Source organism: Anolis sagrei, chromosome 3 (genome assembly GCF_037176765.1).
Source record: "Anolis sagrei isolate rAnoSag1 chromosome 3, rAnoSag1.mat, whole genome shotgun sequence".
Taxonomy (NCBI): Eukaryota; Metazoa; Chordata; class Lepidosauria; order Squamata; family Dactyloidae; genus Anolis; species Anolis sagrei.
Genome location: NC_090023.1, coordinates 166,074,805 through 166,100,924, shown reverse-complemented (window position 1 = coordinate 166,100,924; position 26,120 = coordinate 166,074,805). Strand labels below are relative to the sequence as shown.

The window sequence follows — 26,120 nt, the reverse complement described above, 5'->3', positions numbered from 1 at the left end:
GGGAGTTCTGTGTGCCATATTTGGTTCAATTCCATCATTGGTGGAGTTCAGAATGCTCTGTGATTGTAAGTGAACTATACATCCCAGTAACTACAACTCGCATATGTCAAGGTCTATTTTCCCCCAAGAGCGCCTCAAGAGCACCCCTGGGCAGAATCAACTATACTGCGAATGCTTACTTTGCATAATGGGTTGAGCCGCCCCTGCCTGGAGACATTAGGAAAGCCCCTGCCCTAGAAACCTTTAAAAAGAACCTTAAAACCTGGCTCTTCCGCTGCGCCTTTGGTGAGTAGTATGCAACTTCACACTATTGCTCAGCCTCAACGTTTTGTCATTGGAGTATACATCCCCCCTTGTGAGAAAGCTTGATTCCATAACCCCCGTTTTAATGAGCCCTCCTCCGCAAATAACCTGCTTCTCCTTTTTCTCACCTGAGTTTTAAACTAGTTTTTAATTAGTTTTCCTTTTAATCATTACACGTAGCCCACCCATTGTCACTGTGATTGTATTTATTGTAATTTTATATCATTATGCATTCATAATGATATAACGGCGCTCCATGCAGTCATGCCGGCCACATGACCTTGGAGGTGTCTACGGACAACGCCGGCTCTTCGGCTTAGAAATGGAGATGAGCACCACACTCCAGAGTCAGACATGACTGGACTTAATGTCAGGGGACTACCTTTACCTTTTACCTATGCATTCATATGTTTAATGTAATTATGATGTTGTTGTTTATTGTTTGCGTTTTTGGTTTTATTTTGCTGTAATTTGTTGCAGGGACATAAGAGAAGCCTCCCACAAGGATGGTATAACATCAAACATCTGGGCGTCCTGGGCAATGTCCTTGCAGATGGCCAATTCTCTCACACCAGAAGTGACTTGCAGTTTCCCAAGTCACTCCTGACATGAAAAAAAATAAAGTGTTGTGCAATTGGGTGAATTCTAGAATAAATAGTTCTTCATGTTTTCATAAAGGATCAGCCTAAAAAAGAACCACCTTGAGCTGTCTTGGGGAGATAGGGTGGTATATAAATAAAGCTTTTATTGATGTATTGGCAAAGGCTTTCATAGAATCATAGAATCATAGAATCAAAGAGTTGGAAGAGACCTCATGGGCCATCCAGTCCAACCACCTGCCAAGAAGCAGGAATATTGCATTCAAATCACCCCTGACAGATGGCCATCCAGCCTCTGTTTAAAAGCTTCCAAAGAAGGAGCCTCCACCACACTCCGGGGCAGAGAGTTCCACTGCTGAACGGCTCTCATGGTCAGGAAGTTCTTCCTAATGTTCAGATGGAATCTCCTCTCTTGTAGTTTGAAGCCATTGTTCCGCGTCCTAGGCTGCAGGGAAGCAGAAAACAAGCTTGCTCCCTCCTCCCTGTATTGTTTGTTGTTGTTTATTGATGTATTGGGTCCCTGTGGCTTCCTCTCACATATTTATACATGGCTATCATATCTCCTCTCAGCCTTCTCTTCTTCAGGCTAAACATGCCCAGTTCCTTAAGCCGCTCCTCATAGGGCTTGTTCTCCAGACCCTTGATCATTTTAGTCGCCCTCCTCTGGACACATTCCAGCTTGTCAATATCTCTCTTGAATTGTGGTGCCTAGAATTGGACACAATATTCCAGGTGTGGTCTAACCAAAGCAGAATAGAGGGGTAGCATTACTTCCTTAGATCTAGACACTATGCTCCTATTGATGCAGGCCAAAATCCCATTGGCTTTTTTTGCCGCCACATCACATTGTTGGCTCATGTTTAACTTGTTGTCCACGAGGACTCCAAGATCTTTTTCACACGTACTGCTCCTGAGCCAGGCGTCACCCATTCTGTATCTTTGCATTTCATTTTTTTCTGCCAAAGTGGAGTATCTTGCATATTTCTAAAATCATATCTATTTGCCCTCATTGACTGGGCCTCATGTGGGGTGAGAGCATGACTTTAGCAATCTCTACCCATATAGCTAATTCTAAATACAAATGAAAAGCCAGAAATACCTTACTAAAATCCTTGGCCAATTCATCCCAGTTGTCCTATATGATTGTGTCTCAAAGACCAACTTTCAAACTTGGATGCCATATGTTTAGTTGAGCTGTCAAAACTGCAATGAGTCCAAGGAGGTATCATGAATAATGCTGTGGGGATTATGTTATGTTAAGGAATGCTTCACATGATATTTTGTCTGTATTCCTTGAATTATAAAAATAACCAACCACTTCCTAGAAACAGGGCTGTTTTGCAATGTAGATGCATAGTTTGTGGCAGACCCCTCATTTGCAAACATCTGCCAAATTCCTCCCAACCATTACTGCAAATTCGTTTATTATGGTGAGCATCAAGGGAGGGGTCAAGAACGCTTGGGAAAAATGGTTAGTATGATCCACAGCATACATTTGGCAAGAGAAAGAATTGAAAACATTTTTCTGGAAAGCAATCAAGGGACGAAATTCTCTGCGAGTAGCCTGATAATTCTTGACTTTAGTATTATGTTCTGGAGAAGATTATGAATCTAAGCACAAAGGAGCACATAACATTTGGAGTTGATATCTAAGAGAGAGAACAAAGGAGAAGATTAAAAGACAGTTCTCAAATGTTGTTTCCATACAGCTAAAAGACTCGTCATTTTATGATCAGCAACAAAATGGAAAACCCCTTCTGCTATAGAGATTGTTCTAAATATTGATTTTACAGCCTGTCTCATTTCTTACAACCCTATTAATGGTTTTCAACCATAATCATAGAATCATAGAGTTGAAAGAGACTTCATGGGCCATCCAGTCCAACCCCCTGCCAAGAAGCAGGAATATTGCATTCATAGCACCCCTGACAGATGGCCATCCACCCTCTGTTTAAAAGTGTCAGGTTTTACAATGTATTGTAATGTAATATAGCTGAGTCGTGCACTGCTAATAGGCTTCTGTTGGAAATGCTGAGTCATGCATTAACTGTATATAGAACTTCATTTGGGGAATGTGTTCTGGCCTGGTCCAGGTGATTGTGAATGATGTAATCCTCAGTCTGGGTTAAGTCAATGAGTTGGGAACCAATCAGTGATTGTTTTGTGTAAATGAATTGTATATAAGGAAGTCATGTACAGTGTATTTTCCCTCCTGGTGCTGTGATGTTGTTCGTCGAAGGCTATATGTAATTAAAAGAACCTGTCTGCTAAGACAAGATATAACTGTATGCTGTGGTAAGTTTGTAATGTCATCTAGACTGGGGGAAAGACAATGGTAAAACTGACAATGGCCGGGCATGTGCTCAAGTATCTGTAAAAGGTTCCAGAGCAACTGCAGTTTGTGGGAGCAGTTGACTGAGAATACTGTGCAGGAAGAAGCTACTGGAAAGCGCTGAAGTTGTGCAACCGATCTGCTGCTGAATTGTGAAGTTAATCTCAACAAAAAGCTTCCAAAGAAGGAGCCTCCACCACACCCCAGGGCAGAGAGTTCCACTTCTGAACAGCTCTCACAGTCAGGAAGTTCTTCCTCATGTTCAGATGGAATTTCCTCTCTTGTAGTTTGAAGCCATTGTTCTGCATCCTAGTCTCCAGGGAAGAAGAAAACAAGCTTCCTCCCTCCTCTCTGTGACTTCCTCTCACATATTTATACATGGCTATTATGTCTCCTCTCAGCTTTCTCCTCTTCAGGATAAACATGCCCAGCTCTTGAAGCCGCTCCACATAGGGCTTGTTCTCCAGACCCTTGATCATTTTAGTCGCCCTCCTCTGGACACATTCCAGCTTGTCAATTGCCCTCCTCTGGACACATTCCAGCTCTTCAATTGTGGTGCCCAGAATTGGACACAATTCTGGGCACCACATTCTACTAAAGAAAAATTTAAACAAATAGGCAACTCCTGTAGGGAAAACATCCTCAAGGCTAAAGCACAAAACGAACTCAGGCTTGCCAGGGACATTAAAAACAATAAAAGGGCTTCTTTTCTTATGTCAGTAGAAAAAGGAAAAACAAGGAGGCGATAGGGCCTCTTCGAGGAGAAGATGGGGCAATGCTGACAGGGGATAGGGAAAAGGCAGAACTACTTAATGCCTTCTTTGCCTCAGTCTTCTCACAAAAAGAAAGTCATCGTCAACCTCAGCAAGATGGAGTGGATGAGGGATTAGAGGACATCCAACCCCGAATTGGGAAACAAGTCATCCAGGAATACCTGGCTGCTCTAAATGAGTTCAAGTCCCCAGGGCCAGATCAACTATACCCAAGATTATTGAAGGAACTAGTGGAAGTCATCTCGGAACCATTGGCAATAATCTTTGAGAGTTCTTGGCGAACGGGAGAAGTTCCAGCAGATTGGAGGAGAGCCAATGTGGTCCCAATCTTCAAGAAGGGAAAAAAGGATGACCCAAACAAATAGTACCTCCACATATAGTAGGAGTACACCCAATAACCAGATGTGCTGGTGATGAAAAATGCTATGGACACTTATGTAGATAGATACCAAAACTTGAAAAAACCCCACTATGTTTCTAGACTACTGATCATGCTAGTTAGAAGATTCTGAAAAGTTGTATTTCTTAAACACCCATAATGAAAACAATGTTCTATAAAATATCTGAATTAACTTAGATTAAAACAGATGAAATTATATTCCCTCCCACAATGCTAGAATCATTTAATGGGCTTTTATAGTAATAGCGTAAATCAATATTGACCATTTGATGCAGCTCCAAGCTGACTTGAAACTGTGGAAGCCACAAAATGCAGATTAAATGGATTATAGCACATTAAAGAAAGTTGCAGGAAAGACTGAGTTAAGCTCTTTAATGTGCTGCACCAGATATGCCCCAGATCCCTGGGTGAAATCGGCTCCATAGAATGTGGGGCACAGGATCAGGGGTCCTCAAACTCTTTAAACAGAGGGCCAGGTCACAGTCCCTCAAGCTGTTGGAGGGCCAGATTATCATGTGAAAAAAACATGAATTCCTTGCACACTGCACATATCTTATTTGTAGTGCAAAAACACTTTAAAACAATACAGTAATTAAAATGAAGAACGGTTTTAACAAATATAAACTTATTAGTATTTCCATAGGAAGTGTGGGCCTGCTTTTGGCTGATGGGATAGGATTGTTGCTGTTGTTGCACTTTCAAATTGTTTCAGACTTAGGTAGATCCTGATCAAGAGTCGGGTAAAAGACCTTGGAGGGCCATATCTGGAGAATATTTTACAAACTAAGAAAATAGTGGGTTTACTTACTTTCACAGGGATCCTGCACCCCTAGTCCCCATGAAAGTACAGGATGACTTACAGGGAGCGGTCAACCCCCCCCCTCCTGTTTAAGGAGCTCCACTGACTGCCGTTTATTTTCCGGTCCCAATTCAAGGTGCAGGTTATCATCTATAAAGCCCTAAACAGTTTGGGACCCGCCTACCTTCGTGACCATATCTCCCTCCATGAACCAACCCGGGCCCTCCATTCTTCCAGGGAGGCCCTTCTTTCACCCCTGCCAGTTTCACAAGCTTGCCTGGTAAGTACAGGGGAGAGAACTTTTTCCTCTATGGCCCCCGACTCTGGAACTCATTACCTGGAGAAAGTAGGAAATCCCCTAACCTAGAAACCTTTAAAAAGAACCTTAAAACCTGGTTCTTCTGCTGTGCCTTTAGTGAGCAGGTATCCAATCCCACACTATTGCTTAGCCTTAATGTCCCGTCATTGGAGTATACGTCCACCCCCCCTCCTTTGTGGGAAAGCTTGATTCCACAACCCCCGCAATAATGAGCCCTCCTCTGCAAATAATCTGTCTCTCTTTTATCTCGCCCAAGTTTTTAACTGGTTTTAATTAGTTTTTCTTTTAATCATTACATGTAGCCCGCTCATTGTCATCGTGATTGTGCTTATTGGTGCTGGGGGGAGGGGTCTCCAGCTGATGGCATATCCAGGAGACATTCGTACCTCTCCGAACGCATCTCCTTCTATGTCCCACCTCGGAGTTTAAGATCTTCTGGGGAGGCCCTACTCTCGGTCTCGCCTCTATCACAAGTGAGGCTGGTAGGAACAAGGGACAGGGCCTTCTCAGTGGTGGCCCCTCGCCTGTGGAATTCACTCCCCGGGGAAATTAGGTCATCAACATCCCTCCTCTCCTTCAGAAGGAAGCTGAAAACATGGATATGGGACCAGGCCTTTGGGTAAACTGGCAGACTGACACAGTAATGATGACCAGAATCTGGAAAGGACTATGGTAATGCTGAATGGACTTACGGATTTTAGAACTCGGTGAACGTTGGCCACTAGATTGGTTTTTAGTTGTTGTATTAATTGAATGTTTTAACTATTGTGGTTATTGCTGTTATGTATTTTATCTGTTAAATTGTTGGCATCGAATTGTGTCGGGTGTAAGCCACCCTGAGTCTCCCCTAGGAGGTTGAAAAGGGCGGGGTAGAAGTGCCCGAAATAAATAAATAAATAAATATTGTAATTTTATGTTGTCATGTATTCACATGTTTCATGTAATTATGATGTTGTTTATTGTTGCATTTTCAGCTTGCATTTTCAGTTTTGCTTTATTGTAATTTGTTGTTTGTACTTGGCCTCATGTAAGCCGCTCTGAGTCCCCATTGAGGAGATGGTGGTGGGGTATAAATAAAGTTTATTATTATTATTTTTATTACTACCTTTTTGCATGCAAAACTTGTTTTACTTTTTTAAAGGGCAAAGAATGCTTGTGCTGGTAACACAGCAGAAACAAACCATTGTGGTGTAATGATGAGCATCTTAAAAATGTACTGAAAAGTATGACTTCATGAAAAGACCACACTCAAAGTAAGATGCAACCCACAGGGCCACCTCACTGAGGCTGTTGAAACATGCAAGGGTGTCAAGCAAGGCTGCATCCTGGCCCCTTTGCTGTTCAATTTCTATATAAACTCCATAGTGGACCAGCTTCAAAACATGGACTTCCACCCCCCAAAGCTGGCGGGAAGACACATCTCCATCCTGCTTTATGCAGATGATGCTGCTGTCCTCTCTAGAACACCCATTGGGCTCAAAAGAGCTCTGAGAGCATTAATACAACATTGCAACACAGATCAGCTCCAACTTAATTACAATAAAACCAAAATCATGGCTTTCGCTAATAGGCCCAGGACTTACTCTTGGAGCATAGATGGTCATAAAATTGAACAAGTTACATCCTTCAAATATCTAGGTGTAGTTTTCCAATCTAATGGTAGCAGAAGAGCTCATGGGGATCAAGTAGCCAACACCGCGCAGGGGAGCTCAATTGCCATTTTAAAATATCTTAAGACAAGAGGGGACCACTTCACACCGGCAGCGCTCAAGCTGTTTGAAGCCAAGTCATTAGCCCAACTCTTGTATGGTGCTCAGCTGGGCCCCTTCCTCAGTTATGCCCCATTAGAGGTGGTTCAGTCCAAGTTTCTTAGATCGGCCTTGCAGGTACCTAAATGCGTTTCTAATGCCACCCTGCGACTAGAGACGGGTTTTATGAGAGTGGAGGCCAGGGTATGGGTGGCCATACTCAACCTCTGGCTCAGACTGTCCCGTGCACCCCTTGGCCTTGCCCCACTAACCATGGAGGATGACTTCCAATCCACATGGAAGCAGGCGGTAGCATCCAAAATCGCCTCGTTGGGATTTTCTCCAGGTCTACTATTAGCTATGGATTACAATCAAGCCAAAGCACTTATTAAACAACGTATCACAGACACAGAGCGCCAACTAGATCTGGCCTCCATTCCAACCTTCCTTATCAGTGAAGACAGCAGATACCTTGCCTCCTCTATGGCATATTTAACAAACTTAGAGGTTCCTATTCATCGAAGGGCTTTCACCCTGGCCCGATGCCACGCTCTCCCATCAGCTGTACTCGAAGGCCGCTACCGGAAGATCCCTTTCCCAGAGAGACTCTGCCCCTGTGACTCGAGTCATGTAGAAACAATAGAACATGTGCTCCTCCAGTGCCCGTTCTACAGGGATATCCGTGCCAGGCTTATCTTACCAGGCTTATCTTACCAGGCTTATAGACAAGCACCCAGGCCATTCAGGACAATTTTATACCTCCCTGCTACTGGCAGATACTAATTCAGCTACAACATACAATGTCGCAAAGTTCTGTGCAGCAGCATACAAAATCCGCCAGGGAATGACTAGTCCCAAAAGTCAACTGTGTGTCCAGTAATCTTCTTCCCTGAATCTACAATTTGGTGATGGCTCTGGGCATTGTATGTTTTTACCCTGTTTCCCCTTCTGCTCCCTCACCCATATTGTGCTTTTAGTAGTTATATTTATATATTTAATATACCAAACATGCCAGGTTTGTATGGAAATGTGACTCTATTTCCTGTGCTGGTCAATGACCAAAATAAATGATTTGATTTGATTTGAAAAGTATGATTGAATAACTTATGTGTCTGCTTTCTAAAGTCACAGAAATGCTTTATATGTTAGAAAGAAGCTGCTTTGCCCACAGCATGATTGCAAACGTTGTGCATTAGCTATGCCTTAGTATCTCTTAAAATCTGCTGTATTTTAGAACACCCTAGGAAAAACACAGATGACTCAAAACTGCATTTGCTTTTCAATCTCGACAGCATTAAGGTGATGGAACTGAAAGTGGGGAAAATGGAAAGATGTCTTGTAATTGGGTAAAATACTAGCATTTAGTCAAAGGGTCAGGAACATGCAGAATTTCCCACAGACACAGGAATAATGAATCAATCAAGGTTTTTTTCTGCTTCTCCAAATATTCTACCACTAGCAAGTGATATTGGCCACAGTAGTTTCAAGGTTACCAGCTACCTATTCTTTGTACTGGCAGGACCAAATATAGATATCATCACGGAGCTTTTGGCTGCCATAACATAATCCTAAGTATCTAATAATGTAATTTAATGATTGAATCATAAATGTGGGGTTATAAAACAGAACACTTTTTATGGCTACAATCTTGGCATATTTCCTTGGAAATAAGCCCCATTTGACTCAGTAGATCAACCAGTAAGTAGACATGTACATGATCTTACTCTATAGCAGTGTTTCTCAACCTGGGAGTCGGGACCCCTGGGGGGGGGGTCACGAGGGGGTGTCAGAGGGGTCGCCAAAGACCATCAGAAAGCAGAATATTTTCTGTTGGTCATGGGTGTTCTATGTGGGAAGTTTCACCCAATTCTATCATTGGTGCGGTATTGAAGGTTCTTTGATTGTAGGTGAACTAGAAATCTCAGCAACCACAACTTCCAAATGTCAAGGTCTATTTCCCCAAACTCCACCAGTGTTCACATTTGGGCATATTGAGTATCTTTGTCAAGTTTGGTCCAAATCCATCATTGCCTTCTAACCCTTTATCTAAGTCATTAATAAAGATGTTAAACAGGACCTGTCCCAGGATGGAACCCTGTGGCACTCCACTTGTCACTTCTTTCCAGGATGAAGAGGAATCATCTACCTATGATTCTCCTTTTGACTTAAAACAATAGGACACTGTTGGATATTATGTATTTTGTTTTAATTCCCTTTTTTATTTTTGTCAGTGTCCCTCAACACCAAAAGCACAAATATTCGAGTTTTTTTTGTAAGGTCTAGGTTTACCATGTTGTGGACCAGGCCTGAATTTGATTTACTCTAGCAAAATCAGAAGATCATCTGTTACCCCCACCAACTCATAGGTTTTACGGAGGCCCTAGGAAATCTTGTAAGAACTTTGAAGATGAAAAAGTTCTAACATATATCAAATGACATGGATAGGTAAACATAAGAGGTTTCACACATATGCAGGACATCTGTGCACTGTTAATGCCAATTAAATAAAGGCTAGAGTTTGTATGGTATTCTCTCTCCAAGAATGAAAATAGAAGCAGTATACAATTGTGTTAATTACGTTGAACCTAATTGGAACTAGATAACTCTTTATTTGAAATTAGCTTGGTGACCTGGCACTGCCTGGGTTATTTGAAAAAGGCATTGTGTGCCAAGGTTGGTCTTTATCAGTTATTATGTGGCTCGCAGTGGTCTCAGGAAGTTAGTGAAGGTACTGCGACTCCCATCATCCATGGTTTGTCCTCCTCCAAACAGCACCAGGAAAAAGGGGGAAGGTGGGTTATGGGGGCTTTGTGTTCCAAGTTTGTTCTTGATCATCCTTTGTCCGTACTCCCCCAAACCTCACCAGGACATAAAGGAGGTCATGGGGGTTATGTGTGCCAAGTTTGGTCCAGGTCCGTCACCCGTGCTGGTTGTAGTGGTCTGTGAAAGTGGAAGCCAATCAGAAAGCTGCCACATACATACATATACCGCCCGCCCACCCTCTGCATACAAACACTTGCTTTTATCTATAGCAGTGGGTAAAAGCACTGAGTTGCTGAGCTTGTTGATTGAAAGGTCGCAGGTTCGATTTCGGGGAGCAGCATGAGCTTCCGCTGTCAGCCCTAGCTTCTGCCAACCTAGCAGTTCGAAAACATGCAAATGTGAGTAGATCAATAGGTTCCACTCCGGCGGAAATGTAATGGCGCTCCATGCAGTCATGCCGGCCACATGACCTTGGAGGTGTCTACGGACAACGCTGGCTCTTCGGCTTAGAAATGGAGATGAGCACCACACCCCAGAGTCAGACATGACTGGACTTAATGTCAGGGGACTACCTTTACCTTTACCTTTACCTATAAAAATGCTCTGTGCATAATGAGTGGCTTAAAAACAAAAAAACTACGGGGCCAAATGACCCCAAATTTGGCAATAAAACTCCTCACAATCCAAGGAGTGACCATCACTGAAAAAAAAGGGAAGGAATGAAGGACGGAAAGGGGGAAGGAAGGAAAGAAAGAGAGAAGGAGGGAGGGAAAGAAGGAAGGAGGGAAGGAAAAAGGGAAGGAGAGAAGGAAGGAAAGCAAGAGGTACCGAAGGAAGGAAAAAGAGAAAGTAGAAAGGAAAGAAAAATGGAGGGAAATGCAGGAAAGAAGTAAAGAAAGAAGGAAGGAGAAAAGGAGATAAAAAAGTGAAAGAAGGAAGGAAGCAGGGAGGGAAGAAAGGAGACAAATGAAGAAGTAGAGAAAGGGGGAGAAAAGGAAGGAAAGAGAGAAGGAAGGATGAAACCAAAGAGCGAAAGAAGGAATGAAAGAAAGAGATAGAGAAGGAAGAAAGGAGAGAAAGGGGAAGGGGAAGAAAAAGAGGGAAGGAATAGGTAGGTACCTCTCTTTCATAATAGTCCAGATATCTACCTCTACTTCGAAAATTCTTACTATAGGCCACAGCAACGCGTGGCAGTGCACAGCTAGTTACATATAAGTTACATAGTTACATATACATGGGAAAAAGGCAAAAGACATCTGAAAAGATAAGCGGAAACACCTTATAAATGCTTGCAGGGGGTAAATGAAGTTATGTCACCAGTTCATGTGTTGGTTATTTTTCAATAAATTGTCATGAATGTGTTGTGTCAGAGGATCACCAGTCACTAGAAACGTCATAGGTAGATTATGAATAACACACCTATTGTGATGAGCATCAGTAGTGTTGGATTCCGCACCTTTAGGAAGGACTTTTCTGAATTGTCTTTAAAGTCAGTCCCAGGCCTCTTTTACACTGCCATGTAAAATCCAGATTATCTGCTTTGAACTTGATTATATGGCAGTTTAGACTCATAAAGGGTCAGCTTTAGCAGAATAGTTAATCACCAGCTACAGCTGCAGTAAATCTTACCAACAAAAGCCGAGTCAGGGTGAGCTTCTGACCTGAATCCCAGCTCCCCACACAATTAGCAGATCAAAAACAACAATGTGGGTAGATGAATATGAAACCACATTAAGCAGGTAGGTATTTTAGGCATGGCATTTAAGAGGAAAGTTTATGAACAAAGAAAGCTCTTCGACAAGGACATGGAGCGACAGCACCCCCATGGCCAGAACCAAGCACAACCTCCAATGATGCCATTACCAAGTTTTGGGAGGGATAGCCAATACTCCAGATGACAGGACACCATATTGGGAGGGATAGCCAATACTCCAGATGACAGGACACCATATTGGGAGGGATAGCCAATACTCCAGATGACAGGACACCATATTGTAAAGGTTATACTCCAATTGTATAGGGCTGCCACCAATTTGCAAAGTCTGCACGCACCAGTTGTACAATTGTGCTAATTGCGAAGGTGCTGCAATTACAACAACAGACAGGGTATAGGGCTTTTAACTTTAAAGAACCCACCCACTGTCACCAACTGTACTGTCTGCCTCTTAAATTCTGCCACCAATTATTCAGGTGTGGATGATTATAGATGTAATTCAGGTATCTGCCACCAACGTGAGGTATTGCCGATGAGAACTGGCTCCCCAGACGCAGATAAAAGGAGATGACACGGTCTTCAAACAAAAGTTAATAAGTTTATTTTGTACAAAGAGTATGGTTGCAGGCTGTTGGTTAACTTGGAATAACTTAGAGAACTCTGAATGTAACTTGGTTTGCAATACAGTTCACACTTCTGGATGATACAACTTGTAACTGACTTTTACTGTGGTGAAGCACTTTCATAAACAATGTTTCCTGAGGTGAATAGCCTTCTTATTTGATCCTTTCTTGATCAAATCCTAGATCCCTAGTTCTTTCCTAACTAGTGATCTAAACAAGCTTCCCTTAGTCCTCTCTGACTAATGAAACTAATTAGGTTTCCCCCTTCAGACTTCCTAGACTTCCAAACTAATAACATGAAGTTCAACAGCGACAAACGCAAGATACTCCACTTAGCCAGACAAAATGAAATGCAAAGATACAGAATGGGGGACAATGCCTGGCTCGAGAGCAGTACGTGTGAAAAAGATCTTGGAGTCCTCGTGGACAACAAGTTGAACATGAGCCAACAATGTCATGTGGTGGCAAAAAAAGCCGACAGGATTTTGGCCTGCATCAATAGTGTCTACATCCAGGGAAGTCATGCTAAATGAAAGCACAATCTGAACTCTCTGTAACCATTCCTTTGTTCTCATATTTATTAAATTAAACAGAGCTTGAATTGGCACCAGCATAGCAGGTTAAGTGACCCCAATAGGAAGCGGGTTTACAAGGGCAAATGTAAAGGCAGGAGGGTGGGGAGTGATAATGACAAGAAATCTGCTTGTGTGCACATTCAGATATCTGCATCAGCGTGTATGAGGTTCAGCACATCCTGGAGAGTCGATTCAAATTTTTTAAAAAAATTCTGGTGGAATTTCCGTGTCCATTTTGTGATTTTCTAAAATGCATTGCAAGCAAACCTTTCAGGATCATAGAATCATAGAATCAAAGAGTTGGAAGAGACCTCATGGGCCATCCAGTCCAACCCCCTGTCAAGAAGCAGGAAAATTGCATTCAAATCACCCCTGACAGATGGCCATCCAGCCTGTGTTTAAAAGCTTCCAAAGAAGGAGTCTCCACCACACTCTGGGGTAGAGAGTTCCACTGCTGAACAGCTCTCACAGTCAAGACATTCTTCCTCATGTTCAGATGGAATCTCCTTTCTTGTAGTTTGAAGCCATTGTTTCGTGTCCTAGTCTCCAAGGAAGCAGAAAACAAGCTTGCTCCCTCCTCCCTGTGGCTTCCTCTCACATATTTATACATGGCTGTCATATCTCCTCTCAGCCTTCTCTTCTTCAGGCTAAACATGCCCAGTTCCTTAAGACGCTCCTCATAGGGCTTGTTCTTCAGACCCTTGATCATTTTAGTCGCCCTCCTCTGGACACATTCCAGCTTGTCAATATCTCTCTTGAATTGTGGTGCCCAGAATTGGACACAGTGTATCCAAAAATTAAAATCCCATTAGTTTTTCTTGCCGCTGGATGCCAGGGGACTATTTGCTGGGACTGAGAGTTCCGTGTTTGGACTTGTTTTCAGGTACCGTGAATTTTTGCACCACTTCTTTCTCCCGGAATATGAGACTGCCTGGAAGGTTCCTTACTCCATGTATAGCCTGCTTTCAGGTTTGGACCTGAAATTATATCTAGCTAACTCTCACTGTGCCTGTTGGCTACAGGCACTCTATTTGCCCTCTTACCAGCCTCACTCTATCAAGGATCACCTTGTGATAGACTCATATCATAAAATGTAATGTAATAACAATAAAAATCACAAAAATTCTTCCAGTGTGAACAGATTCCAACACCTTTGGAAATTAACATTAAAAATGGTGAGATCTGGCTTGCCACTGACTTGTTCCACTCTTAGTCATCTCCCCTGCCTCACACACACACCTTATTAGGCACATGTGTTCTGTCGAGTAAAAAAGTGAGCTATAAATATCACAGATTAGCCTAAAAGAATCATTTTCACTTTGAAAATTGAGGAACATCATGTTTTCCAACAGCACACAGACTGATTTTTTTTTTTTTTTTTTGCAGGTGTGGATCCAACTAGCTGACAAACTGGTGTTAATAATCCAGACCAGAACAAGACTGGCTTTAATCTCAAAGAAATGTAAGGACACAGTCAGATAAAATGGATCTCGGAAACCCTGCTTTCTCACTCAAGCAGAACTTTAAAAACGAAACAGGTTTTAGCCTTTCACATACGGAAGTTGATTTTGAAAGACACAGGCCCTGCTAATTAGAATCATAGAATCATAGAGTTGGAAAAGATCTCATGGGCCATTCAGTCCAACCCCCTGCCAAGAAGCAGGAAAATTGTAATCAAAGCACCCCCGGCAGATGACCATCCGGCCTCTGTTTAGAAGCCACCAAAGAAGGAACCTCCACCACACTCTGGGGCAGAGAGTTCCACTGCTGAACAGCTCTCACAGTTAGAACGTTCTGTCCTAATGTTCAAGTGGAATCTCCTTTTTAGGTAAGCACCTGCAACTTGAATTGGGATCGGAAGGTAAACGGCAGCCAATAAACAGAAGGGCTGACCTCTCTCTGTAAGGAGCACCAGTTTGTAATACTGTATATGTTTCCCCCTCCGCAAATAACCTGCTTCTCCTTTATCTCACCCAAGTTTTTAATCAGTTTTTAATTAGTTTTTCTTTTAATCATTACATGTAGCCTGCACATTGTCACTGTGATTGTGTTTATTGTAATTTTATATTGTTATGCATTCATATGTTTTATGTAATGATTCTGGGCACCACAATTCAAGAGAGATATTGACAAGCTGGAATGTGTCCAGAGGAGGGCGACTAAAATGATCAAGGGTCTGGAGAACAAGCCCTATGAGGAGCGGTTTAGGGAACTGGGCATGTTTAGAAGAAGAGAAGGCTGAGAGGAGATATGATAGCCATGTATAAATATGTGAGAGGAAGCCACAGGGAGGAGGGAGCAAGCTTGTTTTCTGCTTCCTTGGAGACTAGGACGCAGAACAATGGCTTCAAACTACAAGAAAGGAGATTCCATCTGAACATTAGGAAGAACTTCCTGACTGTGAGAGCCGTTCAGCAGTGGAACTCTCTGCCCCGGAATGTGGTGGAGGCTCCTTCTTTGGAAGCTTTTAAGCAGAGGCTGGATGACCATTTGTCAGGGGTGATTTGAATGCAATATTCCTGCTTCTTGGCAGGGGGTTGGACTGGATGGCCCATGAGGTCTCTTCCAACTCTTTGATTCTTTGATTCTATGATTCTATGATGTTTACATTATTTTGCTGTAATTTGTTGTTTGGGCTTGGCCTCATGTAAGCCACCCTCAGTCCCCATTGGGGAGATGGTGGCAGGGTATAAATAACTATTATTATTATTATTATTATTAATATTAATAATAATAAAGATAAGGAAAATATTCACAAATCACATGCTATTTAAATGTAAAAATCAAGTCAAACCATGGCATTGCTTTAAAAATGAAAGTTTAGGGTTTTATTTCAGTTTCTGTTTTTCATTTATTACTCAATATATACGTATTACATAAAGATATTGTATTAGAAGAATACTTGCTGGATTGAGAAACACTGACTTCATTATGCTGACCTTCAGAAATAAAATGCATCTAGATAATCTGTGCAAGGCACTGTCATCAATCTGTTTGCAGAAGGTTTTCATTTTTTAGATTTTCTTTAGCTTGTCTATTCTTGCAGAATAGGCCTCTTCTTGCGTTTGTAGCTTTTCATTTATCTCAGACTGTAAAAACAGATTGTTTAAGAAAAGAAAGAGATGATTTGTTGAAACCCAGTATGACATAACAAACCATAAAACACAGCGAATAAACACTCACAATGACAAGATACATATCTACCTTTATATAATACAGACTCATGATTTTGTAATATGTTTGTGATTTTGTCTTTCATGTAAAAAAAGAAAGAAAACCACTGGCTTAAAACCAAGTTGAATACCCACAGTAGCATTCATAAATCCACAAAGCATTCTCTACCCCTCAAGCCATATCCAGTTCCTTACAATGTTTGGACGGAAATAGATGCATATGTATAGTTTTAGCAGCAACAAAAGCAATCTGTGCTTATTTAAGCACAGCTAGTTGGTCTCATAAGATGTAAATAAGTTGAAATCTAGTACATCATTCATCCATCTAATGTGATACATTTATCAACATGATATAGACCACATAGGTGTTAATTGACCGTGGCTTGTTCACACATTACTTCAGTTCTGCTGAGAGGTTGCCCCTCTCTCTGAGGCTCTAGCACAGTGTTTCTCAACCTGGGGGGCAAGGGGGTGTCAGAGGGGTCACCAAAGACCACCAGAAAACACAGTATTTTCTGTTGGTCATGGAGATTTTGCGTGGGAAGTTTGGCCCTATTTAATCTATCTATATTTATGGCTGGATGGCTCTTTGTCAGGAGGGCTTTGATTACATTTTCTTGCTCTGGTGAAGGGAGTTGGACTGGATGGCCTTGAGTATTTTCTGTTGGTCATGGGGGTTCTGTGTGGGAAGTTTGGCCCAATTCTGTTATTGGTGGGGTTCAGAATGCTCTTTGATTGCAGGTGAACTATAAATCCCAGCAACTACAACTCCCAAATGTCAAGGTCTATTTTCCCCAAACTCCACCAGTGTTTACATTTGGGTATACTGAGAATTTGTGCCACGTTTGGTCCAGATCCATCATTGTTTGAGTCCACAATGCTCTCTGGACATAGGTGAACTACAACTCCCAAAGTCAAGATCAATGCCCACCAAACCCTTCCAGTATTTTCTGTTGGTCATGGGAGTTCTGTGTGCCAAGCTGGTTCAATTCCATCATTGGTGGAGTTCAGAATGCTCTTTGATTGTAGGTGAACTATAAATCCCAGCAACTCCAACTCCCAAATGACAAAATCAATTACCCCGCCAACCCCACCAGTATTCAAATTTGGGTGTATCAGGTATTGGTGCCAAATTTGGTCCAGTGAATGAAAATACATCATATCGGATATTTACATTAGGATTCAAAACAGTTGCATATTTACAATTATGAAGTAGCAACAAAACTAATTTTATGGTTGGGGGTCACCATAACGTGAGGAAGCGTATTAAGGGGTCGTGGCATTAGGAAGGTTGAGAACCACTGCTCTAGCAAGATATAAGACTTCTATTTAAACATTGAAGAACTCAGGTAAATAATGGTACCTGCTTGTTTTTTGTCAGCCTCTTCCTTGAAAACAGGAAGGAGATATGATAATCAGCTGCTCTCTTAATGGTTTTAACACAGCAAAAATTGACATGTATCTTCCAATGGCTGTCTGTTCTGCAGACGTTATGATGCCACATCTATACTTACATAATAAAATTTTCATCATACTACTATATGCAGTTCAGTGTATTCTGTGTTTTTGATAAGCAGCAAATGGTATGGTAGTAATCAACTTCCCCCAAATAACCTTGCATTTTCAGATTAATTTAACCTATAAATACCAAAAGGCTTTGCTGCAGATGTGTAATTGCTAGAAAAATATCTATGGCAGTTAAAAAGATGTTATTGAAAATGCAGTGAAATTGGCAACAGCGAGAGCAAAAAATAGAGCCATTTTTCAAAGAGGTTGCTTGTCTCTTTTAACAAAATCATAATTGCTAATAAACACCATATTTTAGAACATCTGAATATGGATATCCTCCAGCAAGGATAATGTGTTCCTGCAACTTTGCCGCCCAAAGCAATGCTAGATCACTACATCAGTGGACTTAGAATTTAGGTATCTGCACATTTGCATTCATGGGGAAAAATGACTCAGTGGACACAAACAGCCCTGAAAGGAAAATAATGCAACAAATAATGCAGAATTTTCAATGACTTGACATTTTCTCTGCAATTTCAGAAAAAAGCAGAGATTGCTGCAGTGACATTTATCCACTAGGCCAGTTTATTGAAGTTACAATCAATGAGGGTATCTCAGGCTTTTTTTGTCGTGTCAGGAGCAACTTGAGAAACTGCAAGTCGCTTCTGGTGTGAGAGAATTGGCCGTCTGCAAGGACATTGCCCAGGGGACGCCTGGATGATTTGATGTTTTTATCATCCTTGTGGGAGGCTTCTCTCATGTCCCCGCATGAGGAGCTGGAGCTGGTAGACGGAGCTCATCCGCCTCTCCCCAGATTTGAACCTGCGACCTGTCAGTCTTCAGTCCTGCCGGCAAAGGGGTTTAACCCACTGCGCCACCGGGGGCTCATCTCAGGCTGAAGAGGGGTTTTGACGAATGGAGCTGAGAAAGCATGGTTTTAGTCAGCCATTAAACTGTTAGCATACAGCCCAACTGATCTGAAGAAAGAATGGGCCAAACAGGTGAAGGAATTATTGGTAATGAGGAAATAGCAGGATTTAGTAGGCAAGTGTAAGGAACTGCACCAGGGATGATATTCTCGGTAGCTTGTATAATTTTGTGGGAGGTTTGATGGAAAAGGACAGAGGATCTTAAAATCCACAGAAACTATTGTCATCAATGGACTATCATTTCCTTGAGAAGTCACTGGCGTCCCATTAGGAACTTGGTTTGACAACAATCTATATAAATAAAAATGTAATGTTTGTTTGTGGGATTAACAGAACTCAAAAACCACTGGACGAATTGACACCAAATATGGACCCAAGACACCTCTCAGGCCAACAAGTGACCATCACTCATAAAAACAATGAAAAACACAGCATAAGGGACTTTAAAAGCCAAAAAAACAAAAAATACATCACATCGCATGTGCAAAATCCATATATACACAAACACAAACATATACACCCATATATGCATACACACAAAAAACACATACACAGAAAGGAGGAAGGAGGAAGGAAGGGAGGAAGGAGAGAAGGAGGGAGAGAAGGAAGGAAAGAAAGAAGGGTAGAGAAGGAAGGAAGGAGGGAGAGAAGAAGGTAAAGAAGGAGGGAAGGAGAGAAAGAAAGGTAGAGAACGAGGCAGAGAAGAAGGAGGGAAGGAGAGAAGGAAGGAGAAAAGAAGGATAGAGAAGGAAGGAAGGAGAGAAGAAGGGAAAGAAGGAGAAGGAGATAAAGAAGGAAAGAAAGAAGGGTAGAGAAAGAAGGAAGGAGGGCGAGTAGAAGGTAAAGAAGGAGGGAAGGAGAGAAAGGAAAGAAAGAAAGGTAGAGAAGGAGGGAGATAAGAAGGAGGGAAGGAGAGAAGGAAGGAAGGAGGGAAAGAAGGAGAGAAGGAGACAGAGAAGGAAAGAAAGATAGGTAGAGAAGGAAGGAGAGAAGGAAGGAGAGAATGAAATAAAAAAGTGTAAGAAGGAAGGAGAGAAGGAATGAAAGAGAGAAAGAGGGAGAGAAGGAAGGAAAGAGACAAGTAAGGATGTAACCAAAGAGCAAAGGAAGCGAGAAAAGAAACAGGTAGAGAAGGAAGAAAGAAGGCGAGAAAGCGAGAGGGAAGGTTGGCCACAGCAACGCATGGTGGGTACAGCTAGTCTATATAAATAAAAATGTAATGTTCGTTTGTGGGATTAACAGAACTCAAAAACCACAAGGGGAATTGACACCAAATTCGGGCACAATACACCTAACAACTCAATGTATGTCTTTCACTCAAAACATTGATTTTGTAATTTGGGAGTTGTAGTTGCTGGGATTTAGAGTACACCCACAATCAAAGAGCATTCTGAACTCCACCAATGATGGAATTGAACTAAACCTGGCACACAGGACTCCCATGACCAACAAAAATACTAGAAGGGTTTGGTGGGCATTTAACTTGAGTTTGGGAGTTGTAGTTCACCAACATCCAGACAGCACTTTGGACTCAAACAATGATAGATCTGGACCAAACTTGGCACGAATATTCCATATGCCCAAATATGCACACAAATGGAGTTTGGGGGAAATAGACCTTGACATTTGGGAGTTGTAGTTGCTGGGATTTATAGTTCACCTATAATCAAAGAGCATTCTGAACCCCACCAATGACAGAATTGGGCCAAACTTTCCACACAGAACCCACATGACCAACAGAAAATACTTAAGACCATCCAGTCCAATACCAGAGCAAGAAAATGTAATCAAAGCCCTCCTGACAAAGAGCCATCCAGCCATAGATATAGATAGATATATATGATACACACACAGAAAGATATAGATTTGAAATGGACACCTAAAGAAGGACAATGATATGTTTCATATTCCAGAGTAGGCAAACCAGACAATCTCTACATCAACACTGACAAAAAACAGCAAGAAATACTGTTTACCCACAAGCATAAAGACATTACATACATTAGAAACCAACACTTTCACATTACTTTATTTTCCAGATCACCAGACTGGGCCACAGCAATGCGTGGCAGGGGACGGCTAGTGTTTATATAATCAGATACCCAAGTACCATAGTAATGATACGTAAAATGATAAAAAATTTCTAAACTGCTGTTCTATACATTTTGGGTAGCAGATGGAGAGATTATATATGAGAGACACAATACTTTAAAAGGGTTAAATCATTTGGAAATATTCTATACAAATCAAAGTACTATAATTATCTTTTTGCCATTGTCCTATATAAGTAAATAAAAAGTCCTACTTAATTTTTTTAAAATATGTATTCCTGTCAATTTTGAACACGTAAGACAGGAGGGTGGGCAGAAGAATAATGATGTGCAGCCCATGTTAAAGATAGGATTATGGACCATTATTATACACATCACAAGCTTCTATACGCCTCTAACTCTGTCTTAGAAGATGTGCTGTGGTCCTCTTTGTTTATTGTTGAAGTCCAATTACATTACCTTACATTATCTTATATCACAATAATTTTCTAAATCCCAGTGAAAAGTTATTGCGCTGCCTTTGTACCTTCTGGCAATTATATTCTAGTTTTATTAATTGTCACTGAGCCGAGCGAGAGAAGAATATTGGTTGCAAATCCCCTGGAGAGAACTGTGTTTCTCCTGTAGATTTATTACAGATGATGACAAACATGAGAGGTAAGCTTGGCTGGCTTTCAGCTGCACCATAATGTGCATGAAATTGCAATAAAACCAATGTTCTTATATGACATGGTGTATTTATGGAGTAAACATCAATGATTAATTTCATATCATATGAATTTCTTAGAAAGTTAATCAAATTCAACTAGGAAACCTCTTTCGAGCTCTTTCTTTATGAAGCTCCAATCTCTAAGTAACCAGATATTACATTCACTTGCTAATAGCAAAAAAACAGCATATCTGGCCACAGTTCTTGGAAATATCAAGCAGCCTTGGCGATTTTTTGACTATGCTGACATTGCTGTTACAGGCCAGGTCATTACAGGCCATTACAAAGAAAATGGGATGCATGAAGTAGAGAGGTTATAAGATTATAATAATGTGTATGATATTTATTCTTTCTACATAATACACAACATCTCCTTGTCTAGCCATTTGTGATGTACCATGCCAATGCCTTACCACATTTGGCTTCCTGTTTTTCTGCCCAACTAGGAGCACAAAAAGGGATGTTAAGAACATGGAAATACATAAGACATAATTCATGGCTGATTGGAGGTGTTAAACCTTTTGGATCAGACTCTGTGCAGTCCTAATGTATTTTCTCTCTTCCATTCCACATCTGCTAAACAATTATTATTTCATACATTTCACATGCATTGGGAGTCAGAAAATGCTTTCTTACCAGCTTCAGTTCCAACCATTTCCCTACAGTTCAGAGGCAGTTCACAAACAAAGCAGCACAGGCAAGAGGCAGAAGTTCCCTTGCCTCGTATCATGGGATCTGTGTTGCTTCGTCTATGAATTGTTTTAGAAGTGTGTCAAAACGGGGGGGGGGGGGGGGGAGAGAGATCTAGGATGTGAAGAAGAAGCTCTCAATGGCACAATGGGTTAAATCCTTGTGCCAGCAAGACTGAAACTGGAAGGGATACTTTAAGAGCCGTAGCAAACTAGGATTTTGCGAGAGCAAACTAAGCCAGCACGAGCGATGCTCCGCCTCTTTCTCCGCCTATTTCCCTTTGCTAGGGCAGCGTTGCGAGCATACGCTCGTGCCACAGCAAACTATAGGAAGCTTGCGCTCGGGCTTGCTCCGAAGCCCTGCCTTTTTCCCCCCCGAGGCTGCTCTCTCTCTTGCTAGCGTGCCTGTTTTCCATTGCAGAGGGCAGGGATGCGAGCGTACGCTCACAGTTGAATTCTGCCAACTGCGAGAGTACACTCGCATCGCTTCCCTAGCAAGGGAAAACAGGCACACTAGCAAGAGAGAGAGCAGCCTCGGGGGAAAAAAGGCGGGGCTTCGGAGCGAGCTCGAGCACAAGCTCGCTCTCGCTTCCAGTAGTTTGCTACGGCTCTAAGAATTACACAAACAGAATCACACCATGGCTAAGACAGCAAATATTTGTAAAAACATATAAAAAATATCTTCTGGCACATCATAATTTTCAAGGTCAGTAGCCAGTACAGGGTGAGGCAGAATAACTTCCTTTTTAAAAAATGTGTGCCATTCAGTCAGTTGAAGACATAGCGGAGCGTTAGTGGTCTCGTTCGAGAGGTGGGAATATAAAGTTTTGTCCTGACACAGTTCAGTCGCCATCGTGTGTTGGAACAGTGAGGAGCATGCTTTTGCCATTGAGGCCTACTTTGCAAGTGGATTTGGCGTGGCCGGCCCACTCTCCAGATTTGGCCCCTTGTGATTTTTTTCTATGGGGTTTTTTGAAATCCCGTGTTTATGTGAACCGTCCAAGGACCCTACAAGATTTGAAGACCAACATCCAGGAAGAAATTGCCAACGTAATGCCTGCTATGCTGGCAAGAGACATGACAAACGCCAGAAATCGGTTTACTCAGTGTATGGGGAATGGAGAATGGGGGACGTCACCTACCTAATTTGATCTTCAAAAGGACATAAAACAAAACTTTAGGTATGTGACTACATTATAATTTTTTCTGATTCATACAATGGGTTTTATTAAGTTTTGAAAAAAGAAAGTTATGCTGCCCTCACTCTGTACTAACAAATTATCTTCTGGCACATCATAATTTACAAGGCCAATAGCCTTATGTAATTGTTCACTATCTCATCAGGCTGCAGATTAAGTTACCCTTATAGTCAATCAATATATATTTTAGTAACAATACCTGAACACCGCTGATCATTTCATTGGTAATTACACCAAGCACTGCCTGGACATCCTCTATGGTATAACCCTCCAAAGGATCTATCACACTTTCAGGCTCGGGTTCCTCTTCTGGGTGGTCTTCATCCATTTCCTAATAGAGAACAAGAACATCTCCCATTAAAAGTGTTCCTCTGCACACAACATACAAAACTGGGATGCTTGAAATTTCTGTGTGAGCAATAAAAGGAAGAACAAAGCAGGTGAGTAGGGCTGGTGAATGCCTTGCCATCATTTGATACTGCAGTCTCAGCAAATATTCATTTAAGAAGTTAACTTATGGAGCATTTAAGTAGCATATTTTAGAAGAGGATTATCTGCACAATCCTTTTACTGGGTGAGGAATGAGAGTGGAGGGGTGGACATGCCATTTTCTTGCACAAATTATTTTAACAAGGAAAATCCCCCTTACCTTGATTTCCTCTTCTATCTCTGGGCCTGGTATGATAAATTTAGAATAAATCTCATAAGGCAGACCTTCTTCCAAGGGAGCAGGGAAAGGGCTTTCTGCAGGCTTCACTAGTTCTACTATGTTCTGTTCAAAAGAAGAAGAGGAAGTGGAAGAGGAGGAGGAAGGTGGAAGGACACAAGATGTCATTAATGTTCACAATTTCCTGATGGCTTTCTTAAAGAAAGAAATAAAATGCCTCAGGCTGTTAGCAAACAATACTTGTTGTTACTCTTCAAGTGCTCCAAACTGAATGGCTTCCTAACATATTTTCCAAAGATGCAGTTAGTTTTTAGAAATATGTTGTTTTTAAGGGCCGTCATTAAAGCTGAAGAAATATTTGTATCTGACGAGACGTTGAATTCTGCTATATCCCAAAGCAATGCAGTAATATACCTTTTAAATAGCATAGTGGAATACAAGGTTTGTGGAGGACCTCAAGTGATAAATATCGCCAGCATAATATAAAAGGAAAATAACTCCCACCAACACATGCACATACATCTATTATTTATATTAATACATAAAAAATTGGTATTTATTTGCAAGTCCACAAACTGAAGCTAATGCTCAGATACATTTAGCCAGTCAGCAACTGAAAAGCTAAATTCAAGTTTTGCTTTGTTGTTCATTCGTTCAGTCGTCTCCGACTCTTCGTGACCTCATGGACCAGCCCACGCCAGAGCTCCCTGTCGGCCGTCACCACCCCCAGCTCCTTCAAGGTCAGTCCAGTCACTTCAAGGATGCCATCCATCCATCTTGCCCTGGGTCGGCCCCTCTTCCTTTTGCCTTCCACTTTCCCCAGCATAATTGTCTTCTCTAGGCTCAAGTTTTGCTACTTGATAGGAATTCGTCTGGTTCCTCCAGCACAAATTGCTTTGCATTGCTAGGCCATTGAGCCCTCTCAGATAAGAAGCAAACTGTTGCTGCCCCAATGTTTTTCTAGACCAGTGGTTCTCAACCTGTGGGTTCCCATATGTTTTGGGCTACAGCTCCCAGAAACCCCAGCCAGTATACTTGAACAGTTGAGAACCACTGTTCTGGACCAAAAAGTTCCTCTCTCAGAAAAGAAATAGCTTCCTATGGAGTGACCATAGCTGCCTATGGGGTGAGCAAGGTGGAAGAACATAACATTTAGTTGGACACTTCAAACAGATCTTTGTGCTGTGGCTAGAGATGGGAAGGCCTGGAAAAAATGGAAAAAAATGGGGGAGGGGGAACAAAAAAAGGGGGAAAATAAAAAATGGGGGGATAAACAAAGAAAAGCTACTTTTTCCTCAACTTTATGGGGTTTTTTTCCCAGGCCTTTCCATCTCTAGCTGTGATGGGATGCATGTGTGTGTGTTTGTGATCAGCTGTAAAAAAATAGTTATAGTATATGAAAATTCTTAGCATGCAGCTCTCTGGAAAGAGGGCTCAGTTGTAGTCATGCTCCAAGAAACATACAATTAGATGGATTAGATCAGGGGTCCTCAAACTTTTTAAACCGGGGGCCAGTTCACTGTCCCTCAGACCGTTGGAGGGCCAGACTATAGTTTGTTTTTTTTAAATCAATGCAAAAATATCCTATGCACATTGCACATATCTTATTTTGCTGTGTGGAAGGGCCCTTAGAGGGGGTTCTTTCTAGCCCTCTTTAGGCAGTAATTCCAGGAGCAGAGAATGGGAAATCTTCCTATTTCTAGTCTGAACAAAATCTGGCTACCAGTATTTAAAAAACTCTAAAATTATAACTGTAAATAAAGAACAACACTCAAACACAGGGGAACTCCAGACAAGAAACAATCAGGGCCAGCTAATCACCTCTCAACAAAGGATTCTCCCTAAAAACTGTCAGGCTATGAAATGGTAATCAAGGTGGCCAATTGAAACATTCATACCTACCTCCAACAGACAAGAGTTCTTTTTCCCACCCTGGATCTTCCACAATTTTCCTAGTTAAAGGTTTTCCTCTGACATGAAGTCCAGTCGTGTCTGACTCTGGGGTGTGGTGCTCATCTGCATTTTGTAAGTCGAAGAGCCGGCATTGTCCGTAGATACCTCCAAGGTCATGTGGCCGGCATGACTGCATGGAGTGCCGAGGCAGCCTCCCTTGGCTGGCTAACGCTGCCCATTGGGCCCGATGGGCAGTGTGAGCCTGCCAAGGGAGGAGCAGCCCTGCGCGGCCTACTCGCACATAAAGCACATCGCGAGGTGCTTTACGCGAGAGTAGGCCACGCAGAGCAGCT

The 26,120-nt window shown here is 41.9% G+C and overlaps 1 protein-coding gene across 1 annotated transcript in view; it reads right to left on the bottom strand.

The window, feature by feature from the left end:
• Positions 1-15,749: 15,749 nt before the first annotated feature.
• CABCOCO1 (ciliary associated calcium binding coiled-coil 1) overlaps positions 15,750-26,120 on the bottom strand; it is a 106,070-nt gene continuing 95,699 nt past the window's right edge. The window contains exons 6-8 of the mRNA XM_060768941.2: positions 23,857-23,979; positions 23,407-23,538; positions 15,750-16,037 (exon numbers count right to left, since the gene is read on the bottom strand). Coding sequence (XP_060624924.2) covers positions 15,963-16,037; positions 23,407-23,538; positions 23,857-23,979 — 330 coding nt within the window. The 3' untranslated portion in view covers positions 15,750-15,962. The remainder of the gene's footprint in view (positions 16,038-23,406; positions 23,539-23,856; positions 23,980-26,120) is intronic.